At 33.2% G+C, this 11,212-nt stretch overlaps 2 protein-coding genes across 2 annotated transcripts in view; both read left to right on the top strand.

Moving 5' to 3' along the window:
* Window positions 1–836: 836 nt before the first annotated feature.
* Window positions 837–5,455, top strand: LOC108578755 (probable ATP-dependent RNA helicase YTHDC2). Its single transcript, XM_017942142.1, has 8 exons — window positions 837–912; window positions 1,338–1,556; window positions 1,625–1,818; window positions 1,903–3,994; window positions 4,071–4,457; window positions 4,537–4,787; window positions 4,860–5,200; window positions 5,293–5,455. Exons 2-8 carry the CDS (start codon window positions 1,360–1,362, stop codon window positions 5,302–5,304), a joined length of 3,474 nt encoding a protein of 1,157 aa, XP_017797631.1. The 5' UTR covers window positions 837–912; window positions 1,338–1,359; the 3' UTR covers window positions 5,305–5,455.
* A 1,223-nt stretch (window positions 5,456–6,678) lies between these two features.
* LOC108578737 (von Willebrand factor A domain-containing protein 8) overlaps window positions 6,679–11,212 on the top strand; it is a 13,884-nt gene continuing 9,350 nt past the window's right edge. Inside the window, exons 1-4 of the mRNA XM_017942114.1 lie at window positions 6,679–6,787; window positions 6,882–6,962; window positions 7,041–7,462; window positions 7,543–7,707. Coding sequence (XP_017797603.1) covers window positions 6,679–6,787; window positions 6,882–6,962; window positions 7,041–7,462; window positions 7,543–7,707 — 777 coding nt within the window. The remainder of the gene's footprint in view (window positions 6,788–6,881; window positions 6,963–7,040; window positions 7,463–7,542; window positions 7,708–11,212) is intronic.

Raw genomic sequence — 11,212 nt, 5'->3', positions numbered from 1 at the left:
CACATACGAAGGTGAAAGAAAACTCCGGGTACATTGTCTGTGTCGCGGAACTTTAAATCTCAACCGTCGCTCGTGTTCGTGTTGAAGTTTTCGAAAATTCGTATTTTATTTGTCGTTGAATACTTTCCCATGTTTAGAAACGTATACAATAAGCGAGTACTTAAGTGGAGCTAGCAGAAACGAACCGAACATCTTTGTTAAGATTTCACCGATATCTTCAAACACAGTCAGACAGTAATTGACGGAAAGGCACACTCGTAATCGTCAATCATCATGTACAAAGTCCTTTGCCATAAATTGTGTTCATTCGATTTCTTTACGTAAGATGATGTATTGTTTATAAAATATACACTTACCGAAAATCACTAATCCTCGATGTAGCACAATAAACACTCGGAAAACACGATGGAGACGACATAACCCGCGCACCAAACTAAACCGGCCATATTGTTTACTGGAACAGCATTTGGCCGTGTGCCTGCTTTCACTGTTTTGCGGATCTCTCGTGAAAAACGATATTAACGCGCTCTGTCGTTTGGCGCGAACAACTTTGTTGATATTTTGCTCGTATTGGTAACTACGAAACGTCACTCGACTGCAGAGCTAGTAGAATGTTGTTTGTATCGATAGAAATTATTTTAGATAGTTCTTTTCGTTCAAGTAGAGGGAGTTAATAATCGAAAAGGACGTAAATATTATTCGTCTGTGTTTATTACAGTTGTCGTTCAGATGTGGTGTATTTTTATTAAAAATAATTTTCTGAAACATTTGCAAATGTTACAACATTTATTATTAGTTTATTATTAGCCATAATAATTATTATTAGCCATATATAACAGTTTATTATTAGCCATTAATATATAGCATCTTAGAACGATTCATGTACTTTTACAAGGTTATCGTTGTAATTACGTGAGTTTAAACAAAATTTGCATTTATAAAAACGTTCGCATCTTTCTCGAATACTTTAAGTTACTTATGGAAAAAAGTATTTAAATGACTATACATGTGATTGATTTAGTATGAAATAAATGGGCAATTTTTTTTGTCATGTTTTAACTGTTGAATTCACAAGTGTATACAATGTATTAACTTTATCAAAATCGAACTCTGTCCAAAATACGAGTGATTCATTACTTTTGAAATCTTGTGAAATTGATTAGATTTTGTTTCAAACAAATATTCGAAATAAAAACAAAATAATAATGTAGTGTAAATTTTAAATTCATGTTTTGCATTTTATCATATATAGTATATTCAATTTTTTGTTGGGTATATAAAAAAAAGTTTGAGAAAAGAATTGGTGTTAAAAATCAAATATTTATTCTGTATTTCAGTGATATTTATTAAATATACACAATGCCACGTCGAAACCGCCATAAAAAAACTCCCCTTATTGGGGAAGACACCAGAATTGCGGTAAATTTAACACTGAAAAAACTATTAGAAAGTCCTGACCAAAAGGAATTAGAATTTCCATCTTCGTACACTGCAGAAGAAAGGGCCTACATTCATAAACTAGCATATGAACTTGGGTTAAAATCTAAAAGTAGAGGGTAAGTCAAAAAGTAATACATTTTAATTTAATTATAAGATCAAATAAATACAAGTTTATCTCCAACAGTAAAGGTACAAATCGCTTTTTAACTGTGTACAAGAGAGAAGGATCAACCATAGTTCAAGCTGATGCTGTAATAAAATTACAAAAAGCATCCAGACAAAGTATTTACAACTTACTACAAACTTTTCCATTAAATCATAAAGAATGTCAGGATTTATTACCACCAATTGAAAGAGAACGACCTCTTAACACAGATGGTACTGCAACATCTTCTGATATATATTTGAAATACATGATTTAATTTAAACTTTGATACAAAGGTTTTAATTTATCATTCCTAGTTTCAGTGAATACCAATACAAAAGCAATGGGTCGATTAAATAACAGTGTGGCACAAGTCCCACAATTGAAAACTAATTTTGATGTAGTAAACTACCGCAAAGCTCTTCCAGTTTATAGCTGCAGAGAAAATATTCTTGATGCTTTAAATTCTAATTCAGTAGTCATAATAGGAGGTGAAACAGGTAGTGGTAAAACTACCCAAGTTCCTCAATTTATTCTTGAACACTGTCAACAAAGGCATCAACCTTGTAGAATTATTTGTACTCAACCAAGAAGACTGTCAGCTGTTTCTGTAGCTGAAAGAGTAGCATTTGAAAGAGATGAGAAAATTGGTCAAACGTTTGGTTATCAAATAAGGCTTGAGAGTAGAGTTGCTCCAAAAACTCTTTTAACATACTGCACAAATGGTGTATTACTTAGAACTCTTATGGCAGGTGATTCTGCTTTAAGTACTGTCACACATATTATTGTAGATGAAGTTCACGAACGTGATAGATTTTGCGACATTCTTTTAATAGCACTAAAAGATGCATTGCAAAAGCATAAAACTCTTAAACTTATACTTATGAGCGCCACATTAGATGTCAACATTTTTGCAAAATATTTCAACAAATGCGCAGTTGTAAATGTTTTAGGTAGATTGTTTGATGTCGATATATATTTTCTTGAAGACGTTTTAAAAATAACTGGATACATGACAAAGGAAATGCTTTCAAAAAGAAAAGAATTTATGAATAAAAAAGATCAACGTAAAGTTTTAGAAAATTGGACTCAATATAAGCCACAAAAATCAGGATCAAATACTATAAGTGAAAGATGTGTATTGCCAGCTCCAATTTTGGTGCAACAAAATGAACCTCTTCCAGAAAAGGTGAAACTAGAACCGTGGCTAATAGAAGAAATGGATAAAAGTATTTCTGAGGCATGGTTACGCGGAGGTGAAGATAATTTCGCCCAACTTTTATACTTCATACTTTCCGAGAATGTTTCTGTAGACTATCAACATTCCACGACATCTGTAACTCCGCTAATGGTGGCTGCAGGTAGAGGATGTATAAATACTACAGAACAGCTTCTAAATTTAGGTGCAAATTTAAATTTACGAGCTGGTAATGAATGGACTGCATTAGATTGGGCAAGGAATATGAATCAAACTGAATGTGCTGAATTAATAGAAGCATATATGAAAACTTATGATTGTACAGTACAAGATGACACAGCAACACATGCCAAAGATGCTTCACTCTCAGAAGAAGATAAACTTTTATTGGATGTATATCATCATACATTTGATGATGACAAAATCAACTATGATCTCCTTATGCAATTAATTCTGCATATTCATTTAAAGATGCCTCCTGGTTCCGTTTTAATATTTTTGCCAGGATATGACGATATTGTAACCATGAAGGAAAAGATAAATAATGAAGAAAAAGAAATGAATCAAGGTTTAAGATACACTTTGTATGTGCTTCACTCAAACATGCAAACATGTGATCAAAAAAAAGTATTTAAACCAAGTTCTGTGGGAATGCGCAAAATTATTCTTTCAACGAATATAGCTGAAACAAGTATTACTATTGATGATGTTGTATATGTTATTGATTCAGGAAAAGTTAAAGAAAAATCATTTGATGCAATATCAGGAGTGTGTACACTTAAATCCAGTTGGATTTCTCAGGCTTGTGCGAAACAGCGTAAAGGTCGAGCAGGAAGATGTAGAAAAGGCATTTGTTATCGTCTATTTTCCTCAATTCGATACAATAGCATGCAACCCTATCAAATTCCAGAAATTTTAAGATTACCTCTACAAGAACTATGCTTGTACACAAAACATCTAGCTCCGGGAAATACACCTATCGCAGAATTCTTAGATCGAGCATTGGAACCACCATCTAATGTAGTAACAAGAAATGCAGTTCAATTATTAAAAACGATCGATGCATTAGACCCATGGGAAGATCTCACTGAATTAGGAAGTCATTTACTTGATTTACCAATTGAGCCACGACTTGGGAAAATGTTACTGTATGCTGTTGTTTTGAAATGTTTAGATCCAGTCCTAACTATTGTATGCAGTTTAGCATACAAGTGAGTAGAAGCCAATAATTTATCAAATTTATATCATATCAAAGAAAACATTATTGTATGAAAAACTAACTTTCAGGGACCCTTTTGTTCTACCTTTTCAACCATCACAGAAAAGAGCTGCAACCGCGGCTCGTAAGAGGTTTGCTACCAATACGTATTCTGATCACATGGTAGTTTTACGTGCTTTCCAAGGTTGGCAGAATGCACGTGCAAGCGGTAAAGAACGCGCGTTTTGCGAACAAAATTTTATTTCTGCTGCTGTGATGGAGATGGTAGTTGGAATGCGTACTCAACTTCTTGGTCAACTTCGTGCTTCTGGGTTTGTTAGGGCAAGGGGACCAGGAGATATTAGAGATTTGAATTCTAATTCTGAAAACTGGGCTGTAGTGAAAGCTGCTTTGACTGCTGGTTTATATCCAAATCTAATAAGAGTAGATAGAGAGCACTTGCAACTAAGAACGCAGTATGTTGCTTTTTTATTTTTAAACTAATTTTCGAGCAATATTAATTTTTTTTTATGTACTTGATGATTAATTTTGTAGGAAAGAAGTGAAAGTATTTTTCCATCCATCATCAACCTTAAGAGATTATCCTAAATCAGCAAGAATGATATCCACTCAAACATATGCAGCCAATGTAGAAACTTTACCTTGTGATTGGTTACTTTATGAAGAAATGAGTCGTACAGGACGATTCTGTCACGTTAAAATGGTTACTTTAGTTAATCCATTAACAGTGGCTTTGTTCTGTGGGCCAGCAAGATTATCTGTAGACGTAATTTATGAGGCTGAATGTAAGCGCTATAGTGCTACTTAATATGTCATGTATTTTATTTAAATATTGGAATGTTATTTTTCATTTGCAGCTGTACCAGAAAGTGAATCTGATTCTGAAGTTGATGAAAGTAATGAAGGAACGATTTTTAAGCTCGATGATTGGGTAGTATTTAAGCTTGATCCAGAAACTGCCCGATTTTTCTTACATTTAAGACAAAAATGGAATGCTTTATTCTTGAGACGTATGAAAACACCAAACAAAGCTATGTCACAATTAGATGAAAAAGTACTGAGTACCTTAGTCAATGTAATTACAAATGAAGAACAAGCATGTGGCTTACAACAGCCGTCTGGAATTGGTCAAAGACCACGCCCTTTAATTGTTGACTATTATCCTGCCAATGCTAGGAGAACAGACGACTTTGTAGAGGTAATTTCCTAAATTTTTCTGCTGAATTAAAATATATCCCTATCGTATTTATACCCGTATGTTAACGTAAAATTTATTTTCTCTTTTTATAGAGGAGTTTTTAAATTCGAAAGGAAGAAGAATATTTTATTAAGTATAATCTATAAGAGATATTTCATTCTCTTGGTTCCTATGTGTGACTCGTTGCTAAAATGTAACGATATTCCTGTATCTAAATAAATTTCTCGAAATTTGAATAGGTTGCTTTTGAAATAGACAGGGTAAAAGAAACGAATTCCCGGTGATTATAGGATAATCATAGTTGCATTAAAATGTCTACTCAGTATGAATAAAATTTCTCAAGTCAATCAACTTTTTCTTTGTTTAAAAAATAAAAAAAAAGAGTCTCTTATACTTCCGATCGCTCGAAACCAATATCAAGCATATACCATTTTTATTTGTAAAATGTACAAATACATTTAGCTACATAAATTATGTTACACAACATTGCTGAATAACGTCAAATAATGTTAGATAACCAAATATATAACTCCATGGCTTATTATGAAATCTAGTTTGTTACAAAGGTGCTCGTTTTCTGAGATTGCTTCACATTTCCAGTTTACTGCCTAAGTAGTATAGAATAAATGACATGTAGGAATCAGAGTAGATCTTTGTACCTTTTCACAAATGTGATACACTGTATTAATCTTGAGTAATTTATTTACATTCTATATTGTGCATAAAGTACTTAATGTTATGATTTATTATAGAGAATATATGCACTTAAGGAAAATACCAATTTGTAAGCAAACTGATAACATAAATTTAAGCAAAAGAATAAAGTGCTTTCTAATATTTTTACCATTATTATAGGTACAATTTATCAGGACTTTTAAAGTATCAACTGCTATGATCATTTTAATAATTTATAGCATGTCTATTTTATGCAATAAATGCTTTTTATTTAAAAATTAATGCTTACAAATGTTTGTTATAAAGTACAAAGTTTATTTGTATTTAAAACATTCTGGAAATAAAACTACAAAAAGACTGTTTATTTTCTATATAATGATTTAATTTGTGAAGCTATTTATAAAACAGTTTTTAAATTACAATTGTACGATAGTTGAAATGTACTTAACTATAAATAAATTGAACTTTTTAAATACTTCTTTTTACTATTTTCATTGATGTAATTTTATCAATCGTATTTTATATAATGCAATGTATGTATAACCTTACATTAGTAGTGTACGAAAATATTTAAATTACCTTTTTGCTTTAAATGTACTTTATAATAATAAATGTAATGATAATGTAATATTATAGAATACCTTTCTTTTTATTTTAAATGACATTGAACATTGATCATAGTGATGTCTATTTCAATGAATCATAATAGTCCGTCTCACGGAAGTACATAATATGTTAATGTATTTCTTAGGAAATACGTAGTTTTTAATGACTTGTAATAAAAATTCTGTTAAAATAGCATAATGTCATACATTTCCTCTAACTTTCGTCGCATGTCAATTACGTCTAGAGTTTTAATAAATCCTAAAGCATTTTATCCTAACCTTTCAATGTTCCTACGTTACAAATCAGGTAAAATAAACGAAGATTCGTTGTTTCTAAAGCTTATATGTTGATATTATCAGCAAAATATTTCGGAAATTTAATTATCACGTCTTTATTATAGATAATGCAGTTGTTGCCATTGGAGATGTTTCAAAACAAGTGAAAGTACCACAAAGATTTGAGTATGTGCCTAGAAAATACTGTAAGTTAAACAGACTTGCTTTGTATCACTTCTTTTGTTTTTGGAAAAGTAATGTAACAATCACTTTTATTGACATAGTATTAAACACATCTACTCAAGAGGGAAATATATCTACATTAAAGCATTTAAAATGGATGCTTCAAAAGGATGTTTTATCTCAAGATATTTTTTTAATTGGTGGTCCTGGAACCAGACGTAGAAAATTAGCTCTTTCATATCTGGAACTCACAGACCGTGAGGTAGAATATATTGCACTTTCAAGGGATACAACTGAAGCAGACTTAAAACAACGAAGGGAAATACAAAGTGGTACTGCTTATTATCATGATCAAAGTGCTGTGAAGGCTGCAACAAATGGGAGGGTTCTCATTATTGAAGGTGTAGAGAAAGCTGAGAGAAATGTGCTTCCCATTTTGAATAATTTATTAGAAAATCGTGAAATGCATTTAGAAGATGGGAGATTTCTCATTCCAGCAGCACGTTATGATAAGTTACTCGAGGTATTAATATTTATACATCTGCATTAATTTGATACTATTAGTAACACAAATTAATTTAACTTATTATTGTTTCTTTCTAGACACACAGTCAGGAGGAATTAGATGCATGGAGGCTTGTTAGAGTCAGTGAAGACTTTAGAGTTATTGCATTGGGTATGCCATCACCAAGGTATCCTGGCCATCCATTGGATCCTCCCCTTAGATCTAGATTTCAAGCAAGGCATATTCCACCTCCAAGTTATGAAGTAAGTATATTTAAATGATAAATCAAGTTTATTTTTGTTTTTTAAAGTTTCAAACATTCCATTGTTTAATAATAAATCAAAAAATATTAAAAAGTTAAAATTCATAACAGAACTTTATAATATTCTGATAAAAATGGTGAATAACATAATTGATTCTTTTATATATAATACAATAAAGTTCCCATATACTCGAGAAATATTATTATTTCTCAACGAAACTTTAATTAAGTTTATTTGTATGTACTATTCACCGGCAATTCCAAGATTTATATACAAGCCTATAAGTTATAAGTTTTATGTGACAACGCTCAGTAATTACTGGCGCGACTCGGAGGAGACTGTGGCGCGTGCAATTTGCTGAAGTTTTACCTGATTTATATAGCGGCGTATCGTTAGGCATGGGGTGCGGAGGTCGCACAAACCCCTCCATTCGGCTCTCCCTTCCGATGCTGGTTTCCTTCCTATATAAACTGTTCGTAGCTGCGCTATGGTCACAGTCATCGTAGTTTGGATCGCGTGTCGCGAGAACAGTGGGAACCCTGTGTTTGTCCTCCTGTTCAGTCGGGAGTCAATACATCGGAATTCAGTCGAACAAGAATTCCGACACACGGTGTTGTATCTACAAAAAAATTGCAAACAGTCAAGATTTACCTGTGGAAAAAGAAATTTCTCTATACATAAAAAAATATTATACAAATATAGAACATGAGGAGTTAAGTCATTTTTGTTAAAATGTTATAAATATAAAACATTAATATCTCTATTTTCTTTATATATCGATAATCGAAGTATTTGTCAATTTCACCGTTTAAACAATTAACAACAGAACAATGCCAGCTATATGGTCATCGTCAGAGAGACCGATATCCGTTCGCACTGTCTGGGTAGACGGTATTCGACACGCGATTTTATCGCCAGATGATCCATTTATCGATTCGAAATCTCGTCGGCGATCTCGTGCACCGAGGAATAAAAGTTACTCGACGGAGTATCAACAGTTGGAATCTAGACTGGATCGTTTGAACAGTTGTTTCACGAATTTACAGATGGTAGTTAACAACAATCTCTCCGAAACTAAGACACTCTCCCCGATGTATCGTAAATTATCCGCACCTCCTTGTCCCAGACTATTAACCGGTACTTCTGACACCAGCACGTTGGAGTCTTTCTTAGTTGACAATAGAAAAATTCAGAAGAAACAGCAAAATCATAAAGTCACGGTGAAAGAAGATCTCCTCATCGACAAACGAGTTTTCAAGAACGACATTTACGAGAGGAGAACGTCAGAGACTGAGACGGATTTCAAGTTGAATATCACAGAATGCAGACACGCGGAGGGAACATCTGATACGTTTTGGAATCCGTTGTTCGAGAGGGTTCTCCAGTGGTTGGATTTGTCTGGGAGAGCGCAGAGCAACAGTTTCGAGGAGGATCTTCCAGGAAGATCGCAACACGAGGGTGAACAAAAATGGAGTCCCGTCAAGAGGAGATTGCCACGTTTGAAACGAGATTCTTTCGAGGAGGGGGAGAGAATGATAGTGAAAAATTATAAATTGAGTGGAGAACGAAATGGTGAAAGTTTCAAGAGGGAAGAGAATAAGATGTTTCAAAGGCGGTTGCCTAAGTTGAAGAACACGAGGGAGCAAGATAGTAACCAGACGACTGTGGATCTTTTATCTTGTACGTTGGGCAGTGCAAAGGAATTGTTGATATCAGACGAAGAATCGAAAAATGAAGTTAAAGGAAGAACGCCGATGTGGTCTCCTCCTGGACGGCGGAAGTTGCATATAGTGATACCGAATCTTGCTTCCGAAGAAAATCACGCTTCTTCGCAAGAATCGCTTATAAATGATTAAAAAGAAAAACTGTATTTAAATGATTATACTGTTGCATGTAATATTGTAGTTGTGTTATTGTGGTATAGTAGACTAGTTAAATATTTTAAATAAAATTGAATAATTCTAGTGGTAGAAATTTGTAAAAGAGGAGACTATCAAATGTACTCTTGATATTAATGTAATACTACTTAAAGGTAATTATTTATGTCATGTAGAAAAGCACACTTCTAATTTACAGATTTTTGAACGAGAATTTGCACCATTTCAATTTTTTATTTCATGTGAAAAAGCACACTTTTAATTTACAAATTTTTCCAACGAAGATTTGCACCATTTTAATTTTTTATTTCATGTAAACTTCTAATTTACAGATTTCTTCAATGAGGATTTGCACCATTTTAATTTTTTATTTCATGTAAAAAAGCACATTTCTAATTTACAAATTTTTTCAATCAGGTTTTGCACCATTTTAATTACTTATGGCATGCAGGAAAGTACACTTTTAATTTGCAAATTTTTTCAATTATTCTAATTTTAATTATTTACGTCATGTAAAAAAGCACGCTTTTAATTGACAATTTTTTGAACGGAGAATTTGCCCCATTTTAATCACTCCAGTCTTAATATTTCATCATTTCAATTACACAGAACGCGCGACAGCCAATTTCCTCAATATTAATTAGTGTGTACACATCAATTCGATTACCCGCGGAAGTTATGCTATCCCATTTGCGCGGCGATCCTTCATCCCCCGTCCCCCCGGCTTTTCATCGAAACTCAATACGCCGTGATAAATCCCGTTTTATCGAGAGTCAATTCCCTATCCATTATTCTCCGCGTGAAGAAGCAGCGGGGAAGTTGTGCCGGCGCGAGACATCGCGACCGACGTGTTTTCCACGCTTTAACGCCGCTCGTATCCGTAAATTGGGCAAAGTAAATAATAACGTTGGGCGAGGGTCACTTAAAAAGTCAAATATAATTAGTAGCTGCCGGGTATTTAAGCTGCCTTAAGGCGCGGTTCTCCGTGATGAAACGACCGGAACCTCCGATAATATGTTGCGGAATTTCGCGTCACGCAGAGCGGCAATTTGCGAAGCAATAAGTTTTACACGTACGAGCTTTCTTTCTCGTGTTTTGAAATCTTTATCACGCGTTTAAGAACAGTTTCGACTGATTTTTAATTAAAAAGTGTTTACTCGTCTCCAAAATTTTTCATATTTACTTTGAAAAGAAAATAAACCAGTAAATCGTAATTGCAAAATTATGGAATTTTTGTATAAATAGTTGTAAGTTATAACAGAATTTGGTATTTTACATGGAGCAGGCAGGTATTTATTTTTGTTCGATACTATTTAACTCTTTCGCCACGAAGAACGTATACATATAGCATTTCCTGAAATAAATAATATTAAATTTTGATTATTACCTCCATCTTTAATTTGATCAATTTTAAGTCATTTATTTCAAATTAGTCCAGGAACAAAATTAAATGTTTATCCTCCGTTACTTTTACGCTCTGTAAAAATGGTCACGCTTTTACGAAGAGCGTACACATACGCCCGTCTAATACCTAAAATTCTCCTTTTTTCTTTGTTGTAACAGAGGGCTAGCGTCCCTTAATTACTAAATAAATAGATAAATTTATTAATTTTGAATGAATTACTAAA

Source organism: Habropoda laboriosa, unplaced genomic scaffold, assembly GCF_001263275.1.
Source record: "Habropoda laboriosa isolate 0110345459 unplaced genomic scaffold, ASM126327v1 scaffold28, whole genome shotgun sequence".
In the NCBI taxonomy this organism is placed as follows: Eukaryota; Metazoa; Arthropoda; class Insecta; order Hymenoptera; family Apidae; genus Habropoda; species Habropoda laboriosa.
This window is presented reverse-complemented; position numbering and strand designations above follow the sequence as displayed.

Coding starts and splice junctions, on each gene's coding strand:
- LOC108578755 (XM_017942142.1), top strand. CDS start 1,360: ATGCCACGTCGAAACCGCCATAAAAAAACTCCCCTTATTGGGGAAGAC. Junction 1,819..1,902: donor ACGACCTCTTAACACAGATG/GTACTGCAACAT, acceptor TATCATTCCTAG/TTTCAGTGAATACCAATACA. Junction 4,788..4,859: donor CGTAATTTATGAGGCTGAAT/GTAAGCGCTATA, acceptor TTTCATTTGCAG/CTGTACCAGAAAGTGAATCT.